At 47.5% G+C, this 22,520-nt stretch overlaps 1 protein-coding gene across 1 annotated transcript; it reads left to right on the top strand.

Moving 5' to 3' along the window:
* The first annotated feature begins 10,488 nt into the window (after positions 1-10,488).
* On the top strand, positions 10,489-19,561 carry PGLYRP4 (peptidoglycan recognition protein 4). The gene is made up of 8 exons (XM_056123680.1): positions 10,489-10,537; positions 11,451-11,539; positions 12,288-12,502; positions 13,948-14,066; positions 15,318-15,470; positions 15,644-15,842; positions 18,124-18,242; positions 19,383-19,561. Exons 1-8 carry the CDS (start codon positions 10,489-10,491, stop codon positions 19,559-19,561), a joined length of 1,122 nt encoding a protein of 373 aa, XP_055979655.1.
* The last annotated feature ends 2,959 nt before the right edge of the window (positions 19,562-22,520 follow it).

Consider the following 22,520-nt stretch of genomic DNA (forward strand, 5'->3'; position numbering starts at 1 on the left):
TAGCTTAGACCATCTGGGGACCTTATGCAATTTATTTAACCTCCCTGCACCTTACTTTCTGTATTAGTGAAAAAGGTTGATAACAAAACCAGGTTTGCAGGTAGAGAGACTGCACATCAAGCTGGAAGAGTAAAGAAGGCATGTGATCATTCTCTATCATCTCACTCACACACAGTGTCAGCTCAGCACCTACTGTGTTTAGGTGGTAATGCTCCATGGCAGAGTGACTTGGTGCATGCGTCATCATTAATGGGGTCATGTCACCCCCAACTCATTTCCCTAATCACATTTTAGACATCCGGTGTTAAGGAAGGCGCTCAGTACCATACCAGGGACAAAGGCATGTGAAGGCAGAACACATGCTCAAATCAATGAGCAAACTCTTTCCCAGTGAGTGACGGTGCGTGCCAGACATAGCCCAGGAGGACATGGCCAGAAACTTCCCTCACCAGGTGTTCCCTCCGCTGCTTGGAATCACCAGCTGCCAGATGCAGATAAGGGCAAGCAGAGGATGCCCTGCACCTGTGCTCTGCAGGCCCTCAGCCTCAGTTTTAGGCAATGGAAGTGCCAGCTCCGTTTGTGTACCCACAGCGCCCTCTGCTGCCTTGCCCCCAGCACACTGCACACGAAGATTTGAGATCAGCCCTGTGATAATTTACTCCCCCTTTCTGGGAGTCATTGCATTAATTAATCACTTTAGTAAAGTAGGTTAAATTAATTAAAGTAGGTTAGCAGACTTGCACGCTGAGACAGTTACAAGTAAATTGAAGAGTTTGGTAAATAGGGGTTCCAAATCTTCTGCACCCTGGAACTCGGGCATGTGGGTTAAAAAGTGGCATCCCCACCTGCAGGGGAGCCTGTGTCCGCTGAAGTGGTTTCATCAGGGTTAGGGACACGGGAGACAGGTGGAGACTATGGCAAATGAGAACATATAAAGAAGCCTGGTCAGGGACAAAGCTGTAGGCTCTGGCTGCCAGGTAGGAGAAGGGAAGAGTGGGCTGAATTAGCTGACAATCCAGGTAATCAGAGTTTTTGTGTGACAATTCCCTATCATTTAGTTGTTCGGGTCATTTCAAGTAAATCTAAGAGGATGAGCAGCGAGGCTTGGTGTGTGTTTGACAGTGCCCAGGTGTGGACAGCCAGGGTGTAACCTCGATTCTGCCTCCAGGATCTTGACTGTCATCCTGCTGGGCATCCCCCCACCTGTAGGAACACTGCACAGGATGGAGCAAGAAGCTGGCTCAGGGCTCTGATGAATGCTGGCTGAGTGACTGCTGCCACTGTTACACTGTAGCACTGTCCTCCAAGTTGTTCATTGATTTGCTCCAGCGGGTACTAGTAACTTCTCCATTGTGAGACTTGTTGTTACTGTTTTTGGCTAATCAAATACATCAAGAGTAGCTTGCCAGGCTTTGCCATGGGGTTGGATACTCTATGTAGCTTGCTGGGCTCTCGGAGAGGGGCTGTGCTATCGCTCCAGCCCACACAGGGAGGAAATGAGCAATGAGACACAAGTGCTGCTCTGTGACGGTGACTCTGTGAATCACGGGCTATGCCCATATGATGTCAGATCAGACAGGAGCCTGCAACGGGGCAGCCCCCATGAATTTCCCGGCATCCATCTCCATATCCACCAGCTGCCAGTTTCCTCTGCCCCCGAGGGAGCCCAGGAAGTACCCAGATTTGCGTTCCAATCACGACCTTTGTATCTGTCTCTCTCGGATGAGTAATTCCTTGAGAGAGAGCTTTTTTTTTTTTGAAGTAAAAACAGATTTTATTTGGAGGTTTTTTTTTTCCAGATTTTTGTTAGTGAAACGCCATGAGGTACAGTTGTAGATTTACAAATTTTTGTGCTTGGGTTTCAGTTATACAATGATCGAATACTCATCCCTCCACCAGTGCCCATTCTCCACTACCACTGATGCCAGTATCCCTCTCACCCCCCGCCCCCCCCCCCATCCCACCCTGCCTCTGTGGCAGGGCATTCCCCTTGAGAGAGGGCTTTTTTTTTTTTATTAGTGAAACACCATGAGGTACAGTTGTAGATTTACAAATTTTTGTGCTTGGGTTTCGTTTATACAATGATCAAATACCCATCCCTCCACCAGTGCCCATTTTCCACCACCATGGATAATATCCCTCCCCCCCAGACCCTCCGCGCCCCCCCGACCACTGTGGCAGGGCATTCCCCCCTGTTCTCTCTCTCCTTTTGGGTGTTGTGGTCAGCAAAAGAGGCATTGAGTGGCAAACATGTTCAGTCCATAGTCTACTTTCAACCTGCATCTCCCCTCCTGGGAGGATCCTCCAAACATCCTTTATTTGGTGCTCCCTTCTCTATCTGAACTGTGCTTTCCCCTAGAATACCCGGCTGGCCTCTAAGCTATGGAGTAATCCTCCTGGTGTTGTTCTCAGCTATACTTGGGTATTAATCTCATATTTTGTTATTTTATATCCCCCAGATGAATGTAATCTTTCTATGTCTATCCGAGAGAGGGCTTTTTGGATACTCTTCTCCAGGTGGGAACTTTTGATAGGAGAACTGTCTGATAAATGTTTGCAACAAAAATATTAGCCTGTCTTGATTTTGATGGAACTTATGCTTAGAATATTTTTATTTCCTGTAATTAAGATGTTTGTAGCACAGGAGAATGAGCACAAAAGTGACAAAAGGAAATGTGGACGTTAGAAATGGGCAGACAAGGTGTGGAGGTTTCCTGCTAGGGAGTTCTGGGATGTTTTTAAGGGAGCGCCTCTGCCCCCTTGTGGACAACCTTCCTCTTAGTCAAGGAGCCGAGAAGCGCCGAATCTGGGATTTTTAAGGGAGCGTCTCTGCCCCCTTGTGGACAACCTTACTCAGCACAGCCTGTGGCATGTCTTTTTTTTTTTTTAAACAATGGAGATGTTACTGGCGCCTGCTTGAGCAAATCAATGAACAATGGGAGGACAGTGCTACAGATCACATTTTATTTTTTCCAAATTCTTTTTTTTTAAATTTTATTGAATCACCATGAGGTAGTTACAAGCTTTCATGTTTGGGTTACAATCGCACAGTGATCAAACACCTGTCCCTCCACCAGTGCAGTCTGGAAACAAACTCAGAAGAGCAGACAGAGAGACAGTTTCTTTTTGTTTCTGTTTTTGTTTTTGTTTTGCTTGGAACCTGAAAGATTATTTTTCTTATATTTTGGAGGGCATGTCACAAGTGGAGCTCAGAGGCAACTCCTGATGATTCTTGGTGCTCTGGAACTGTGGACAAAGTGGACGATTCTCCAGAGGCCACAAGGTTCCTGGGTCAGATGCACACTAAGCAAGATACCTAACCACTATGTGATCTTCCAGGCCCCGTAAATGTCCAGTTCTATTATGCAAATTAATTCCTTTAGCTGTCTGTGATGATTCCCTAAAATAAGGCTGATAGAACGGGCACCTTTGACCTCTGCCCAGCAAGGTGGGTTACAAAGAACGAGAGACAATCCAGATGACAAGGTAGCATTGACAACCCCATTCATTGAACATAATTTCTGCTCCCTGGAATCCAGACACGTGAGCCACTGTCCTATCATCGGGTCATTAAGAATTCGGACTGGAGGCTGGAGCACTAGTACATTGGCCATGTACACCTACTAGTACACCAAGTAGGGTGCTGGTTCCATCCCACAGACAGCTGGGTTTCATCCCCAGCACCCCATATGGTCCTCCAAGCCCGACTAGGAATGATCCCTGAGCACTGGTCCAAATCAACAACAAGAGTTCAGACTGGCCAGGACATAGCTAAGAAGTGGTGTAGTATCAGTGAGATCCCAGTGCAGTTCTTGGAACCTCAAAAAAATAATAAATAAATACCATGGAGTTTAGACTGACTGTGTGATCTTGCATGATTTATTTGATGGAACTGTGCCTCGCTTTCGATATAGGTAAAATAAGTTAAATACAAAACTTAAGTCACAGACAGAGACCATACACATCAGTTGGGGGGGAGGGGAAATCAGTAATGGGGGACCAAGTGCTCTGCACCCAGAATCTCAGTCCCAAGCTTGCAGGCACACAGAAATTGTGACACCAATGCTCTGAGAACTGTTGTGTGCAGGAGGGCACTGAAGGAAAAAATGCACAGTGCGACATGAGCACTTGGCTACTGGCTGTTACCTTATGGTATCAGGGCAGAGAGAAGCCAGCACTGGGGCAGCCCCATATGTACAATTTCTTCCTTTGACTCAGAAGGCCATGCGGGGGTCCTTGAGTCCCAGCTAAGCCAGAGCTAGTAAGGCCAGGGCTGGACTGTGAGGTCTGAGCCGGACAGGCTATTCTGCACCCCAACAATAAGCACCCAAATCCCACCAGACTCCAGACTATTTGCCTAGACCAGAGGTGGGAATGGGGGAGGCAGAGGGGACTTCTTGGGGAGATCCAGAGCTCTGGGTCAAAATCAGGGACAATTTTCCTGGTTCTGGATAGTGGTCCTGGATTTTTCCTCTGCCGTGTTATAAAGTCACAAACAAACCCACAAGAAGATGGAGGCACCTGCAACAGGACCCCCTGGTTTCCTCCTTCCCCAAGGCCAGGCCCCAGGAATGGCTGTGTCTGTACCTTCCTGGCCCTCCTACATTGAGCTATTTCTTTGCTGCCAGGTCTGAGCTCAGATGCAGTAACAGACTCTCAGTGGTCCTCCCACTCTGCATCATCCTAAGCGACCCTGAGGGTTTGCTGCAGGGCCTGACACCCAGGCCTTAGTGTGAGGTTTGCAAACTTCAGGGTGGCTCTGGGGAATCATTTACGTGCCAGATTTTCCCTCTTTGAGTGAGAAAGTTGGATCAGACAGCACTGAAGTCATGGCTCCCATTGGGCTCTTTCTGGTTCCACAGTGACCAAGGCCATGGTGATGCCTTTCCCTTCTGCCCCACCCCCACCCCCATTGATGCAGTGAGGCATCTGCCTGCAGGGAGGCGGAGGCCCCTGTGCCCAGCCTGCTGTCTCTCCTTCCCTGCAACCCTTTCTCCTGGACACAGCCCTTGCCTATGTCATCATATCGCTGGGTGCTCTTCCATGGAGGTTTCTGAAATCAGTCTCTTGCCACGGAGCACTTGACATGTCCTGTCCCACCTATGTCACTTCCCCCACCTCCCCTGCCTCACCCCCAGGCTCACCCTGTGTGTCTGAGAAGCAGAATGACCCGGTCAAGACAGGCAACAGGCACAGGTAACTTTAGACCATTGTTCCACCCGCTGGGCACAGCCCACAGCTGCCTTACTACACTCTTGCCTTCTGTGGCCACCCAGAGGCCTCAGGGAGGTGCATCCTGTGATAGCAGCCCACTCCTGCACCCGCTGCATTGTTCAGACTCCGCTGTTCAGGGCTGGTCCCTGGGCCCATGGCAGGTCCCTCAGCCCACAGCAGGTCTAAGATCACCTCTCCTGTCACTTCCTTACCCTCTGCCTTTCTGGGAAAAACCTACAGCTCAGTGTGGCATTCCCTGACATCTGGGTTCCAGGCCTTCTCCTCGCCTGTATATTTCAACCGGCTAAGTCAGAGCCAGTCAGGCCAGGACTGGACTTCTCTCCTTTTCTATCTTCATTATGTCCCTAAGATTCCAGATCCTTCCAGAACATTCTGGCATATGTCTCCTTATCCCCCAGCTACCAACTCCCTCTACGCCAGAGAGAGCCCAGGAAGCACCCAGGGCTTCCCAGCCAGGGCCAGGTTTGCATTCCAATCACAACCTTTGTGTCTGACTCTCTCTGGATGAGTAACTCCTTGAGAGAAGGCTTCTTGCTCACTCCTCCCCAGATGAGAACTTTAGATAAGAGAGCTATCTGATAAACATTTGAAACAATAATATATGCCTGACTTGATTTTGATGGAACCTATGCTTAGAATATTTTCATTTCCTTTAATTAAGATGTTTCCAGCACAAGAGAATGTGCATAGCGAGACCAAGGGGAGTGGGAGGGTGTCATGGGTGGAGACGGAGGTAGCTTCCTGTCCAGGAGACAGCTCTGGGATTTTTAAGGGAACACTGCTGCCCCATTGTGGACACCTTTCCTCAGCACAGCCAGTGGCATTTCTTTGCTCTGGGTCTCAACATTTTTGCTCTCAATGCCCTTTTAAGCTGTAAAATAGACTGTTTGCGTCTGTGAGTTAGAACTTAAAATGTTTCCCATGTTAGAAATTTAAAGGTAAAGGTAAAGGCCCTCCCGTTGATCGTCGATTTGCTCGAGCGGGCCTAGTAACGTCTCCATTGGAGACTTTGTTGTTACTGTGTCTGGCATATCGAATACTCTCGGTAGCTTGCCGAGAGCCCAGCAAGCTACCGAGAGTATTCGATATGCCAGACACAGTTAGAAATTTAAAGCATTTAAAATAACTATAAATTCATTTAAAATAACATCAAAATCCCATTATTTATGAACACATTTTAAAAGAAAAGTAATTTTTATTTTTCAAAAAAATCTATGGGTTTGGCAGAGAGACAGGAGGTGGGGTAGGTGACAAGAGGGAACTGAGGATATTGATGGTGAGAAATGTAGACTGGTGAAAAGATGGTTGTTGGAATATTATATGACTAAAACCCAATCATGAACAACTTTGTAACTGTGTATCTCACTGTGATTTAATTTTTTAAATGATTTTATTATTTTATAAAGTAGTTCACAATATTTCTTTACATTTAATACTGAAACATCAATCCCACCACGATTATACCTTCTCATCACTGTATTTCGGGTGTTTCCATCCCGAATCCCAGTCCCTGCCCTAAAGCAGAACTGAAATAATATGTTTTTTATTGTTTGTTATGAAAAACTACTGAAAATGCTACGAAAATGTATTCTTAGAGGAAAGAGGGTGAAGATTGTTGTATTACACTAAGCCCTTTTATAAGAGATCACTAACGTTGTTAGAAGTTGAGCCTTGTGTGCTTTTATATATTTATCTGTAAAAAAATATTTTCCTCTATGATTGGTTGCCTCCTACTTTGAATTCCATCAAATGTGGTGCAGTACTCTTGGAGTATGGGTAGGGTGTATGATATGAAGTGACACGCGGCCACAAATGCAGCCGCATGGTCCAGTAATGGGTTCAGTCGTCAGTGAGGCTCCGCCCAAGCATGTGGAAAGTGGTCGTGAGTTGGCGGCAGTTGAGTTCTGGAGGTTTTCATCTGTCAGAGCTGGATCTCTCGGGGCGGAGAGGGGTCTCACCCACCCCCCTCCAGGATGCCTTGAGTGAAACAGCCTGGCATAGGGACTGGCAGCATGGTTATGGCGAGCGTCATGTTATGCTCCTTTCCAGGAGATAAGGACTGTGATTTAATTTTTTTTTAAGTTTATGGGCCGGAGCAATGGTACAGAGGGTAGTGCATTTGCCCTGTCCACAGCCAACCCTTGGCAATCCCCTGGTTCCCAGAATCCCTCATAAGTTCTAACTGTGTACCTCACTGTGATTCAATTTTTTTTTATCTATAGGCTGGAGCATAGGACACTTGCACAGAGCCAATCCTTGGTTCCCAGGACCACTTGCAAGAAGCACTGCTTACGCTGAAACACCATGGAAGCAAACCATGTTCCTGCTGCTTTTCTCCATACTCCCATCTCTCTGCACTTTTTCTTTTTCTTTTCTTTTGTTTGTTTTTTTAAATTTTTTAAAATTTAAAAATAATTTTTTTATTAGTGAAACACCACGAGGTACAGTTATAGATTTACAAATTTTTGTGCTTGGGTTTCAGTTATACAATGATCAAGTACCCATCCCTCCACCAGTGCCCATCCTCCACCACCACAGGTCCCAGCATCCCTCCGACCCCCCATTCCCCCCATCACACCCTGCCTCTGTGGCACGTCATTCCCTTTTGTTCTCTCTCTCTCCTTTTGGGTTCTGTGGTTTGCAAGAGAAGCATTGAGTGGCAATCATGTTTGGTCTACAGTCTACTTTCAGCATGCTTCTCTTATCCTGGGAGGATCCTCCAAACACTCTTTATTTGGTGCTCCCTTCTCTATCTGAGCTTCCTTTTCCCCTAGCATGTGTGGCTGGACTCCAAGTCATGGAGCAAAATTCCTGGTGCTAATCTCGGTCACTCCTCAGTGTTAGTCTCCCATTATGTTACTTTATGTTCCCCAGATGAATGCAATCTTTCTGTGTCCATCCCGCTCTTTCTGACTCATTTCACTTAACATGACACTTTCCATGTAGTACCATTTGTATGTAAATTTCATGACTTCATCTTTTCTAACAGCTACATAGTACTCCATTGTGTAAATGTACCAAAGTTTCTTTAACCAGTCATCTGTTCTCGGGCACTCAGGTTTTTTCCAGATTCTGGCTATTGTAAAGAGTGCTGCAATGAACAAACAGGTGCAGATGTCACTTCGACTATACTTTTTTGCCTCTCTGGGATATATTCCCAGGAGTGGTATTGCTGGGTCAAATGGGAGCTCAAAATCTAATTTTTTGAGAATCGTACATACTGTTTTCCAAAAGGGCTGAACCAGTCAGGCATTCCCACCAGCAGTGAAGGAGGGTTCCCTTTCTCGCCACATCCTCTCCAGCACTGGTTGCTTTTGTTCTTTTGGATGTGGGCCAGTCTCTGTGGTTCTGCACTTTTTCTAAGCTTGCCCTTCTATGTCCAAGCACTGACAAAGAGACAGAACCAGAAGTTGTGCTCCTGAGATGGGGAAGTCCTCAGGACAACCCAGGATGGTTCTTGGAGGGGACGAGGGGTTTTGAGTCTCCATTCTAATCTTGGAGAGTCTTTGAAGAAGTCAGGCTGAGAAAAAGTCTCAAAGACAAGCTCAGGGGAGAACTGTCAGGCTGAGGGATGGAAGGTTGGGGAGTGACTGGTGATGAGGAATTCAGCAGGTTCTGTTCAGACCTGGAACCAGAGAGCAGTGCCTTTCACAACCTTCTCTTTCTCCCTCTTGCTGCTCTTGGACAACACAGACATTCACCTCAGCATGTAACTGTGAGGACAAGTAAGTTTCCCCTATGTGAGTAGGCAGGTCCAAGCAATGAAAGCATATGGGATATGTAAAGAGGATTGTAGACACAGGGACTCTTGGTATGAATGTTGGTCTGGGAGAAGATTCATACCCATCTTGCAGTAGTTTCAGACACCCCTTGAGAGAATGTCTACATTGTGTGTCTAAGTATCAGTAGTTTGTGCTAAATGCTGCAGCTAAGGCCCCAGAAACATGCCCTGTGCTTCTTTATCCCATAAATAAGTGGGATAAGTAAATGGGAAGGATTGTGGCTGTGTGTGTGGTAGGTACTGGCTGCCACGAGGCCTTGTACAGGGGTGACCCGGCTGGCTTCCTGCTGCTGTGGCTATATGCACTTAATAGACAGGGGAGGCATGGGAGCAGGGGAGAAGATGGGCAAGTTGGCTACAAGGTCAGACCTAGGAATTCGGCATAGCCAGCTGCCTTCTGGAAGATTCCTTGATACTTTTTTGCCTACATCTGTGCTCTTGGTGACCATGTAAAAGTGGACCAGGAAGGTAGGGTGTTGGTGAATGACTGATCCACGTAGCCTATACACTCCTGCAGCATATGACCTGCATTCCCACCAGAACCCTTGGGATGAGGGGGCTCTGGAAGCTTGGGGACAAGGAAGGACCTGAGGGAACATTGAGCAATTGTGCACTTTCCTGGGGCGGAGGCTTCTAGATTATTCACTGGGCGGATCTCTGCTCTCAGCCAGATTCTGGTTTCACCCAGATCCTCTGGTAGCTACAGAACTGCTGGTGCCTGATGTCTCGAATCTCTGCCCATTTCCTCCTCTCTGTTACTGAACCTGCACTTTCTTTCCTTCTCTGTGAGTCAGGGATCAGGTTCCCTGTTTCTGGGGAGGGAGAGTCCTGGAGTTTCAACAAGAGCAGAACCACAGCTGGAAGAGGAGGTGGGGCCAGAGGCCACATCTGCAGAGTACAACCAGTGAATTGTGGGCTGGGACAGCACAGGACCCGCAGGAAACTCTGCGCATGCGTGTGAGTTTTTCTTCTCTCCCTCCCAGGTGACTGCTCTCCACCACCTGAGTGTTATGATCAGGAGATTTTCTCTGCCCAGGTACTGGGGCTCTCCTCCCTCCCTTACTCTCCTAACCCAACCCAGGACCCAACTGGGAAAGCATCCTCTGCCTGAGGGCCCTTTGTGTGTTTGGATTTCTTGATCCTGCTGTGGCTGAATCTTTAAACCATCTTGAATGGAAGAAGGGACAATTGTGTCAGCTACCCTGTACTGCAGGGATAATAACCATCTTATTGGGGCCAAGATGGTTCTGAGTCTGTAGTCAATGAAACTGAGTTGTTCATGGTAGCAGAATAAGGCATTTACCCATTCATTGTGCTCTTGCTGTAGTGGTGTAGGTGGAGACTCCCAGTTTGCCTGGCAAGTACGCAGGGGGCAGGCTGCAGTGTGAGTGCCCTTCAGAAAGGGCTAGCTGGGCTCAATGTCTGGTTTCTCTCCTAGGGCCGTGCTGCCAGCTTCCCTGGTCCTCGGGAGGATGCTGCTGTGGTTTCTGGTCTTCCTTGTGCCAGCTCTCTCAGCCTGGGGTGAGTTTTCGTTCGGTAGGTCAGAGAGTAACTGAGAAAGTTCATCCTAAAGTCTCATTCTAGGAATTCTTTGGGCATTTGCTCTCCCTTAGGGGGAATAAAATCTTCATGTTTAAGAGCTCAAAACTGGCCTTTAAATCCTTGTACTTCTAGATGTGACTTTAAGAAGGTTATGTAGCTGTTTGACCTTAATTTTCCTCATCTGAAAATTGAGGTAAGGTGATAACTTCCTAAACTGATGGTGAGAAGTCCATGAGTTTTGATGTCAATCATAGCTTCACCTATGACTTGCAGAGAAATTTCCTTTTTTCTTTTTCTTTTTGGGTCACACCTGATGATGCACAGGGGTTACTCCTGACTCATGCACTCAGGAATTACTCCTGGCGGTGCTCGGGGGAACCATATGAAATACTGGGAATCGAACCCGGGTCGGCTGCGTGCAAGGCAAACGCCCTACCCACTGTGCCATCACTCTAGCCCCAGGAACTTCCTTTTCTAATTAGAAAAGGGGAAGGAAGTTACTTGACACACAGGGCCCCCTCCCTGACTCCCTCACTGGTCATAGCCAACCACTTCCAAAGGAACGGATAAGATCTGCACAGATGTTCCAGCTTCCCACACAGGCATTGTGGTTGTAAGTGCCACTATATGTTTCCATGTTGTTTTCTTGGTTGGTTGTATGTTCAGAGGAAATGAAACCACCTCCCTCTTCCTGCCTTCTGGCCCATTCACAGAGCTGGTGTTGGAGAAACCACACATGCTGCTCTCGAAGGCAGTGCCAGTTGCCTCAGAAATGTTCTTGTGTGTGCACAAGCATTGAGAAGTGGGAGGAGGGTGCTTTCCGGCCTGAATCTGTGCCCCTGTGCTGGCTGGCACTAGGGCTCCATACACCCACGGTAATGTTTCCTTGCAGGTGATTCCTCCTGGGCTGAATCAGAAGCTAAACACAGGTCAGAGGAGATTCAGGACCTGTTCGACAACCTCTCTGAGCTCAGGGAAAAACTCAAAGAGCTTCTCAATGGTGAGGAGCTAATGGACTGCCAGAGATTCTGCAGAATTGTGTCCAAAATGTTCTGAGCCAGATGGGTGGGACTGAGATGAAGAGAATACTGCCAGTATATCAACACAGATTGTTTCAGACTTTGTGTTAGTAGGCAAGGGGGGAGGGGGTAGGAGAAGCTGGGGGACTGCAGCAGGGAATAGACACAGGCAGGGGAGAGGCAGCCTTGGCTCTATGGGACCCTCTAGCCAGAGGCTAGATCCCAGCCCTTGTCTTCAGACTGTAAGGGAAGTTGCAGAGCCCACATAGAGGGGGGGTCCCAAACGGAGGTGACCTGGGTGGAAACAGGGAGAAAGTGAGAGGAAGCAGCTGGTGAGCACAGGAGAACAGAGCTGGGTGGGGGCCCAATTCCACTTCAGAGTGCAGAGGTGAGGGGGTGGCTTGGCGCTTCCCTAGATCGGCAGTTATAGGCAAGAAAGACGTTTCGCATGGCAGCAGAGTGAGGAAGAAGCTTCAAGGAGGGAACTCCACGACCACGGTGATGTTTGCATGAGCAACCAGGCGTCAAGGCTTCTCTGGAGAAGGACCTCGGTAGAGGTGGAAAGGTGCTCCCTACCCACTGGGGCTTTCTCCCAGGACTCCTCCATGCCACCAGGTGGGGCAGACACAGCCCAAAAGAAAGGAGCAGTGGCAGGTCAGGGTCCTGTGGCAGTGATGTGACAGGAATGATCCTGACCCACCGCCATGGCCCACTGCCCCACAGACATCTCCAACATGGTATCTCTCGAGAACTGGGCTGAGGAGGCCCTGAACTGCAGCTCCCCGCTGGCCAGACCTGTGCATTTCCTTGTCACGCACCACATCCCCGGGCTGGAGTGCGACAACCAGGCCTCGTGCAGTCAGAGGTTGCGAGAGCTGCAGGTTTACCATGTGCACAACAACAGCTGGTGTGGCGTGGCCTACAAGTGAGCAAGGGCAGGACAAGGAAGGAGGGAGGATGGGGGGAGACCAAAGGGTTCCAGGGCATGATTCCCACCTCTTCTCACTCTATCCTCCTGAATTGTAGGTGTATCATGTTCAGCACGAATAAACTCTGTAAAAGACCCTGTGAGCCATATAGATGGGACAGTGGGTAGAATGTTTTTGCCTTGCACACAGCTGACCCAGGTTCAATCTCTGGCACCACATATGGTCCCCCAAGCCCTGTCAGGAGTGATTCCTGAAGGAAGAGCCAAGAATAAGCCTTGAACACCAAATGACCTGATGAATCCCCAAATCTTCAGGAGTTTTCTGTGAGGCCTTTGAGCCTGAGGTCTCCTGAAAGGAAGTAGGAAGGTGGGGTCATGACTAGATCCCCTCTCCCACCCCCAAGGACAGGTGACCAAGACTCGCACAGCCCCAGTGCATCTGCTCCCTGCAGCAGGGGTGGTTGGTGGCAAGTGTGACCTGCCATCTGGTAGGCGGCTCCATTCACTCAAAGCCACATAGTCTGAGACAGCTCACACTCTCTGGCCCTTGTATATACCACCAAGCTGTGGGGGAGAGGCTTTTGCCTTGGTGAGGCAACGACATGCCCTATCCTAGCGTTCACTCTCCTGACTTTCCTGTACCCAACTTTCCTGTGCCAGGTCGTCATGCTCTCGGCCCACCTCTGATTTTGAACCACTTAGACAGTTCCAGGGCGTGGTGACATTTATAATGATGTTGCTACTTCCTGCTTTTGTCCTTCAGGTTTTTATCCATGTCTCTGGTGACCAAGGGGGTGACGGGAGAGTTATGGTCCCTCAGGGCAGGAGTTTTTGTGTAGTTTCCTCTGCACCCAGTCCTTCCCAGGGGCAATTCTTTGGTCCAAGTGCACAGTTCTGCTGGAGTGAGGGGACTGAGTCCCAACTCAATCCCACATAATTTGTTTGGTTTATTCTTTCTGCCTCACTCCTTCCTCTGGCTTCTGGAATCCCTTCATAAACCACCATGCCTACATACATGGCTGTGTCTGAGCTGCCCCTTCCTGGGAAGTCTCTGTAAGACAGTTTTCCTGGCAGAGAGAACCCGCAGGCTCAGCTCATGTGGAGCTGACACACGCAACCTGCATTTGGGAGGAAAGAGAAGAGCCATGTCTACGGAGAAGGCTGTTGAGTATCTGAGTCTGTGTCAAGGTCGTTTCTCCTTCTGAATTTACAGGATTATTTTTATGTCAAGCTAAGTATCTGAACAGGGATGGAGAGAATGGGCCCATACCAAGGATGAGTATAAATGACCCAGTGTCTGTATCCAGTATCTGAGATGAGTCTGAGAAAATTTCAGTTAGTGGACAAGTCTCAGCCTATGTCCTGTTGGAAACCGATGAGGGGTCTTCATGCAGGGCTGAGCTGCAGTGCTGCCCCTGAGGCCCAATTTCCCTGTTCCACAGCTTCCTGGTTGGAAATGACGGCAGGGTGTATGAAGGTGTCGGCTGGAACGTCCAAGGCGCACACACCCAGGGCTACAATAACATCTCCCTGGGCTTTGCTTTCTTTGGCACCAAGGAAGGTAATTACAGCCACACCACCTGCTGCTCAGCAAGAGTTCTCTGGGTTTCGTCCCTAACATCCTGCTGTCCTCTCACTGTTCTCGTTCTTCCCTGTTGCTCTACCATCTCCTAGATTCCTCCTTTCCCTTGGCTCCCTAACATCGTTCAGATACCCTTACTGCAGCACCCTTGCTTTCTTCTTCAGCCTTCCTAGCAAGCACCTCTTGTTTCCTCATCACAGTGACCGGAAGTGGCCATCCAGTCTTGTACCTGTAGGTTTGTTATCCACTTCTCATTTTGGAAGAAACTGGGCATCACTTTTTCTGTGTCAATGACTCTACATAGACCTACCTCTGAGCTCTGACCTTTGGGTTCCCATTTCCTGCCAGGCACCTCCTTCTTCCATCTCTCTTACTCAGAGATTTTGTAGACAGGTTTTTGAAGCCACTCTGAGACTTCTAACCCCCCAAGTTCCTTCCACTCTACTCTACAACATTGAATTATGCCCCATTACTCTTTATCACTGTTCACTCCAATAACCATTGCAACAGTTCTGCTATTCTAGACAGGTGCAGCCTGAGTTTTAGAGAGGTAAGTGACGTGTGTGACAGAGGTCTCTGGAGCAGAGTCACACTACCAACTCACGCTCTCCATTTCCAGCCCCAGAGGATTTCCTGCCCATGGGAGGAATTCCTGTTCAGATTGGCAGCTTGTTTTCTTCCATGACCATAAATGGGGTCACTTGTGGGCTCTGGGACTCTGTGCACCATATCTATTAACCTTTCAAATTCCTCTGAAAAATAATCTCTTTGTGACTGTGTTAGTCAGTCTGAACATCTCCCTCAGAGGTTGGTGGTGAATATTAAGGAACCAATCAGGTGACTTTTAGGCAGGCCTTCAGGGAAAGTATCGTGGTCTAGTAAAAACTCTTCAGATAGATCTTTTACTTTCAGGCCTTCTGATGTGGGAGATCAGCCTATTTCCTACCTCATATCCCCACCCCAGCAACTGTACAGGGACTGACAGACACTCCCTCTTTCCTGCAGAATAGCTAGAAACAGCACACAATTGCTTGGGCAGAATGAAACAGGTGACAAGGCCAAGGCAAGCCAGGACCAGGAAGGCCCAGGATTGACAGACCCACATGGAGAAAGGGGAACACCACCCTTCTCTGTCCATGCTCTCACCCATGTCCCCTGCAGTATGCACTCTGCTAGTGTAGACACCAGATAACAACCAGATGGAATCTCAAACAGACTTCCCTCTTTCAGGCCACAGTCCCAGCCCGGCAGCTCTGTCGGCCATGGAGGGCCTGATCTCCCGCTCTATTCTGAAAGGTCACCTGTCACCCTTATTCCATCAGCCACTTCTTGTGAAAGGCGAGAACTGCCTGGCTCCAAAGCAGGAGATGAGTCCCAAGAAAGGTAAGACTATCAATCCAATGGGGTCTTCTTCCAGGATCACTCTTCATCTGTAATTTCCAAGTACCACAGAGAGTGTGGCTTTTCCGGTCAAGGCATCACTGGATTCCTCTCAGAGGGAACCAGAAGGGAAAAAAATGAATTCTCAGGTCCTTGTTTTTCTGCCCTCATCATAGTGTGCCCCAACATCATTCCGCGATCTGCTTGGGGGGCCAGAGAGACCGATTGCCCCAAGTTGATGCTCCCGGCCAAGTATGCCATCATCATCCAAACTGCCGGGAGAACCTGCAACATGTCCGATGAGTGCCGCCTGCTGGCTCAGGATATCCAGTCCCTCTTAATGGACAAATACGGCACCTGTGACACCAGCTACAAGTAAGTGGACCTGCGATAGACAGGCTGCTTAACCCCTAGGAGCAGATGCTAAAGCTTTGAAAGGGAGGGCAAAGGGACTGACACTACTTAACGCCCACCCTATGGGTGACATCTTTGTGAGATCACACTGACTGCTCACACATTCCCAAATGTATCTCAGCTAGAATGCTGTACTGGGCTGTCATTACTCTGGAGAATGTTCTCAAAACGCATATGCTTCTGAAAGGTCATCTCTTCTCTGTGATGTAGGCCAAGAGTTAGAAGAAGATATTAGAGGAAGAGGGTGCAGGTAAATTAGTGAAATGGGTAACAGACATCATCTAAAGGTTTTGCTTTCCTCATGTCATAGCCTTCCCCATCCAGAACTCAGGCTGTACCTCTCAGTTCAACCAATACATGATGTTTATTCTCCCCTATGCTACCCTGCTCCTCTACATCTTCAAACTGTCAGTCTTCTTGAAGAGACTATCTTTCCTGTATGAAGGCAGGGAAAGACCAGATAGTTCCCTGGGCCATCTCTAATGCCAAGAATTCTGAAATTATTTAATGATAAATATTTTGACCTAATGGAGGAGGAGAAGTTTTTTGGAGCTGCTTTCAGAGTCTCAAGAATATGTTTGGGGTTAGACACTGCTTAACATCCCATCAGAATCAGAATAAGAATCTTGTAGTCTGATCTGGAAATCAGGGATTTGATGCCAAGGGGTGAAAAGCAGAATTTGATATAAAATTAATATTAGAGACCTTTCTCTGCCTTTGCTTCTGAAATGGACTGGAGAAAGGACAAACTGAAGGCAGTGAGGTCAATCTGAGATCTGTGCAAAAGTCAAGAGAAGGTGGATGGTGAATGGCTGCATCCCAGAGGAAAATGGAAGAACTCCAGAGGCCACGGGGGTAATTGGGTTCATGAGGACATTTCAGGGAGAGCAATTGGAAGACACATCTGTCAAGGTTGATGCATGAGTTAGAGGGCCACCTAGGGACAGGCTGATAGTGTGGCTTGGAGCCCCTGGTCTGTGCATCACTTTTCACCAGAGTTTATTTGGACCCGGGGCCTTATTTTGAACCTCTAGGAAGAAAAAATCACTTTTCTCGGACTGTTTCAGGCTGATCCTAAAATAAAAACTGTGTTAGGATCTTAGGAACAGGGTGGCCCTGGGACCTATGGAGATGGGATTGGAGCATGGGTCAGGAAACATGTGACTGAAGGAGTGATTCTCAGTCTGTGCCCTGTTGAGCTTGTCAAGATACTAAGTTCTTGTCAAGATACTTGTCAAGATACTAAGTTCAGGAAGAGGACAGGCAGGGAGACAAGGTGAGCCATGGGGTAAATTTGTGGGAAGGAAGGGAGAGAAGGTGAGGCACGGGGTAGATTTGTGAGCATTCTGTATGGCAACTGAATTATTAGTCCTGGGATGAGTTAGAAGACAACTTGGCGCTGCATTCTAAGGAACCTCATATGTTCAGAAAGAGGAGGTACATGGGAATGTGAGGGAAAATACACAGAGAAAACAATTGGGAGAAAGCAGTGAAAAGGAAGCTGAAGGGAGAAAATGTTCTATTAAGCAGGAGGGTTTGGCAAAGTGAAGGTACAGAGAACTCAAGTTAAGCAAGGTCAGGGAACTGAAAGAGGAAGTTGGTTACCAGTCACCTGGGTGAAGCAATTTCATTGGTGAGATATGGGGGAGTCCTGTAGCAAGGATTGAAGCTAATACAATTTTTTTCTCTATAGACTTGAGCTACTCTAGGGCAGGAGAAGTGCGTTAGAATCAGATGGGCTCCAGAGGAAAAAACGCTCTAGACCTAGGGATTTCAAAAGTCTGTTGTTAAATGTTGATACATTGAAATTGACTTTGAAGGTAATTTTGCACCACAGAGATTAGTATAAATCATGACATAAATCAGGGCATCCTGGGACTAGAGAGATAGTACAGTAGTTAAGGCACTGGCCTTGCAGGTGGCCAACATAGGTTTGATCTCCAACATTCCATGTAGTCCTCTGAGCCCACCAGGAGTGATCTATTAGCACAGAACCAGGAGTAAGATCTGAGCACTGCCAGGTGTTTCCCAACACTCTCCTTCTGTAGGTTTCCGCCCCTCCTTTACCCCTGTAATAGCTGATTTACCTGCACAGCACTGGAAAGAACTGTCAACTTTATACCTCGGTGCTTATCAAGCTAATTAGTATTTGACGGGTAAAGACATGCATAAACAAATGGATGAAGCAACACTTCAGTGGTTTCCTTTAGCCTGCTCTCTGCTTCTTCTTATGGTCTTTTAGCTTCCTTGTGGGCCAGGATGGTGCCGTTTATGAAGGAGTGGGCTGGAACATCCAAGGCTTTCACACAGATGGCTACAATGACATTTCCCTGGGCATTGCCTTCATGGGCACCTTCTCAGGTAAGTAGATGCTGAAACAATGGTGGTCATCATCTGATACTTTAGAAGGTCTGATTGAGGCATCATTTTGATGCTGCATGTGCTATATTCACACAGTTCAAATATGACATTTGATCAGTGCAATGTGACCAGAAGTGACCAATCAGACAAAATACTTACCCTAAATCTATTTACTTTTCACTCAACTACATGACTTGATTCCCAAAGATCATTTTGGATAAGGGAAAAGGGGGGTTTAGATAGTACAGGGGTCAAGGCATTTACCTTGCACAGGACACACCCTGGTTCGATCCCAGCAATAAATACAATCCTCCAAGTACCACCAGGATAATCCCTGAACACAGAGCCAGGAGTGTAGCCTGCTGAGTATCTCTCGGTTTGTTCCAAAGAAAACAAGCCAATAAACAAGGAAACAAACATCAGGCAAAGTCCTCTGTGACTATTTCTTGCTGAATTTTTGCCAACACAACAATGTAGGAACTCTGACCTTGCTAAAGCCATGGATGCAGCCCCTGGTCTGTGCATCACTCTTCACCAAAGTTTATTTGGACCCGGGGCCTTATTTTGAACCTCTAGGAAGAAGAAATCACTTTTCTCGGACTGTTTCAGGCTGATCCTAAAATGGGATCTTAGGAACAGGGTGACCCTGGGACCTGATGGAGATGGGATTGGAGCATGGGTCAGGAAACATGTGACTGAAGGAGTGAGTCTCAGTCTGTGCCCTGTTGAGCTATGGATCAGATGGTTCCTTTTTGTGGACTGACCTCTGCATTGCAAACGGATCAGCGGTATCCCTGGCTTAAACACACTAGGTGCCTTGGATATCCTCCCCTTTCTGTGATGACTAGAACTAGCTCTAGGTGCTGGTAAGTATACCTGAAAGGGATGGGGAACAAGCTAAACTTTGGAATTGGAGAAAAACTTTGTACATCCCCAAATAACTATATTTATCCCAGGCTCTGCTCTTGATTAAAGGAAAAACTCTGGCACCGAGGAATCTTGAGCTGCTTTCAGTCAGTCTGTAGAGGTTGGCAATAGTGCGGTTGTTTAGCTCAGTGGGGAAGGGTTAGGTGTATCTGCTGGACCTGCCCTAGACAGAGTGCCCCCAAAATGATGACTGATGGCCATTGTGTTTTACAGGTGCTGCTCCCAATGCTGCAGCACTGGAGGCCGCCCAGATCCTGATCCAGTGTGCAGTGCTCAAAGGATATCTGATTCCCAGCTATCTGCTGGTGGGACAGAGTGATTTGATCAACACTTTGTCTCCTGGGCAGGCTCTGTACAACATCATTAAGTCCTGGCCACACTTCAAACACTGAGAAGTTTCTGCTCCCCAGCCTGCAACCCCCCATGGCTGCTGCTGCTCCTCCCCTAAACTCACCCTCCAATCACACCCACATTAGCCTGTCCACACCTTACAGGCCCCATCCTGCCCCACCTCCCTCAGGTTATTCTGAGCCTTTTCTGCCAGAACCCTCCAGCATCCCACAAGCCCCATAGCTGGGCGTTCTCAGCCCTAAGATCTGGTCTGACACAGAGCCTGCCCACCTTCTTGTCCCTGGGCACTCAGCATTGGGCACAATTGGCTCAGGATCGACTTTCTGTTCCCCTAGCACCTGCTCCTCAGCCCGGTGTACCTGCCACCCCCAACCTCACTGTCTCTCTAGTGACCTGGTCAGTAGTCCTGAGACCCCAACTCTTCTCACAGACTGATGCATCCTTCTTTGGATGTGGCCCTTCCCTAGTGCTGTATTATATAGTATATAATGTATTACCCAGATGTGCCTGTTCTTCCCCTGCATAGGTAGATTATCCAGCTTAATTCCATCTGTTCCTGGTTCCTTGGTATCTCTGCAATCCCATAAATGCTACAAGTGTTTGTTGTAGATATGGATGAATAAGCCAATGAGTGTCCATGTCTCTATTCCTCTCTCCGATTTGTCCCATCACGCCCAGAGAGGAGACAACCATGAATAGTCCCCCATCCTACCAACATTCCCTCTGTCCCCTTCTCTCCCAATGTGGGGCTCAGAACTGCGGGGGGCCCCGCCAGACCACTCTCCGGCCCGCGGAGGTGGCCCTAGGATCCGTAGGTGCAGGGAAGGACCAACTGAATGAAAACAAGACACAAGAGACAGAGTATAGTTTAGAAACAGAGAGAAAAAGGGACAGGCTTTATTGAGGGTGATGGGGATATATATAGTGAGGCAGCTACACAAAGGGTCGTGCTCAAAATGTGGTTAGGAAAGTTACAGAGTCTATAAGTTTAACATACCATGCATTACAAGGCTTATACTAAGTTAATCATTGTCAGTTACAGCCATGACCATTGTTTTCTCAGGATAACCATACAAAGCACAGGCTTTACCTGCCGAGGGTCATGTAGGTCAGGATAGCCCTACCTAGCACAGGCTTCACCTGTTGAGGGTCACTAGGTCAGGTCAGCCGCACAGGCACGTAGGCTCTTGGTCAGTTAAAGGGCCAGCTTCCCACACAGAACTTGCCCTGGTCTCTCCTGTTACTGTGTCTGTCAGTTCCTGTGTCCCTACCCTCTCAGAATCCCCGAGGTAGGACCACATCCATCCTCACAAGTCTCTCAGGTCTGTTGCTAATATGAGACACTCAGAAATAGTAACAACAAACTAATATCTTAAATTGAGCTTTAAAATATTTTAGAATGATACTGTGTAAAAAGAACAATTAATTAGAAGTTTAAACATTTCAAAATCAGTAGAATTTAGAGAATAAGCCATGGAAGAAATACCCATTTCAGAAAAGATTGGCTCAAAGAAACAAGCCAAAAGTGAATAATGCCCTTGAAGATAAAGATTAAATGAAGGAAATTTAAAACTTAAACATAAATCAAGATTTAGGTTTAAAGATCAGAGGGAAAGTAACGAAAGTGAAGGATAAGCAAGTAAGTGATAAGGGATAAATGATTCAATTCCCTTAAAAAACTAAAAAAAGGAATTAGAATAATAAAATCTACAATTCTAAATTCTTTCAAACTTTCCTGAAATAAAATAATAATTTAAAATTATTGTTTTAAAGAATTATATTTTAGGCCCATCCATTTATTTTTACTTATTTTTATTTATTTTTCACTTTTTTTATTCAATCACTGTGGATTAGATCCTTACAAAGCTGTTCATGATTAGATTTCAGTCATACAGTGTTCCAACATCCATCCCTCCACCATGCACATTTCCCAGCACTCGTGCCCCAGGTTCCCTCCAATCACCCCCCGCCCGCCTCCCTCTATGGCAGGCACTTTTCTTCTCTCTCTCTCTCTCTCTCTCTCTCTCTCTCTCTCTCTCTCTGTCTCACTTTATCTCTCTCTCCCACTCACTCTCTCTCTCCTTTCAAAGCCCATTTATTTGAAAAATTGACTCAAAATGACAGATGTTAAAATGTTAAAAGTATACTCAAATTATAGGTTTTAAAGGGGAAATGTTTCTTTGGACATTCAGAAAAATCAAAAGATAAAAACAAGTTAGAAGAGAAAGGAAATGTCATCAAACTTTTTGACAATAGGGATCAGTGAGATAATAGAGTGGGTAGGGAATTTGCTTTGCATGAGATCGACTCAAGTTAGATTCCCCAATACTGCATATAGACCCCCCCAAGCCCCACTAGAAGTGATCCCTGAGTACAGAGCCAGGAGTAAGTGCTGAGCACTGCCAAGTGTGGCCCCAAATTAAGCAAAAATAAATTTTGACAACAGTAATTTAGGAATAAAGAAAATGGAATGACATTTGAAATATAAGGGGAAATGTGACAGTTTGGCATGAAGTTTGGCTTATATTCAATAAAACTGATATTCAAGTCAAAATTATAGACAAACTCTCATCAAGAGGACTCTGGGAGGCTATTGGACAGTCAGGTCTGGGCCCGCAGTGACGAGACATTTTGGGCCTCACAGGATGGGGGTGGAGCCGGGCTTGTCCTCTCCATCCCAACGAAACCCCAAGTCATTGCCCACTAATGGCCTCTCTGGCTCCTGATCAAGCTGCTTAACGGCCATGATCCCAGAGACTCAGAAACAAATCTCGAAACCCAGCGGCTTTTGGCAGAAATGCGTCCGGACCCCGCAATAGGTTACTGTAGTAGTAGGCCACCCCAGCGGGGTAAGGGTGTTGTCTCTCCACCTGCTCCCCCTTGGCAGCTCGGTGGCCGTCATCCTCCAGAGGCCATTGGTTGGACAGTCAGGTCTGGGCCCGCAGTAATGAAACTTGTTGGGCCTCACAGGATGGGGGTGGAGCTGGTCCTGGTCTCCCC

The sequence above is a fragment of the Sorex fumeus genome, unplaced genomic scaffold, assembly GCF_029834395.1.
Source record: "Sorex fumeus unplaced genomic scaffold, SorFum_2.1 ptg000047l, whole genome shotgun sequence".
In the NCBI taxonomy this organism is placed as follows: Eukaryota; Metazoa; Chordata; class Mammalia; order Eulipotyphla; family Soricidae; genus Sorex; species Sorex fumeus.

What these genes read in the sequence shown, in the direction of transcription:
- PGLYRP4 (XM_056123680.1), top strand. Translation starts at nt 10,489, where the DNA reads ATGCTGCTGTGGTTTCTGGTCTTCCTTGTGCCAGCTCTCTCAGCCTGG. An exon ending in TCTCTGAGCTCAGGGAAAAA is followed by an intron (nt 11,540 to 12,287) that starts CTCAAAGAGCTT and finishes ACCGCCATGGCC; the next exon opens with CACTGCCCCACAGACATCTC. An exon ending in GGAGATGAGTCCCAAGAAAG is followed by an intron (nt 15,471 to 15,643) that starts GTAAGACTATCA and finishes CCCTCATCATAG; the next exon opens with TGTGCCCCAACATCATTCCG.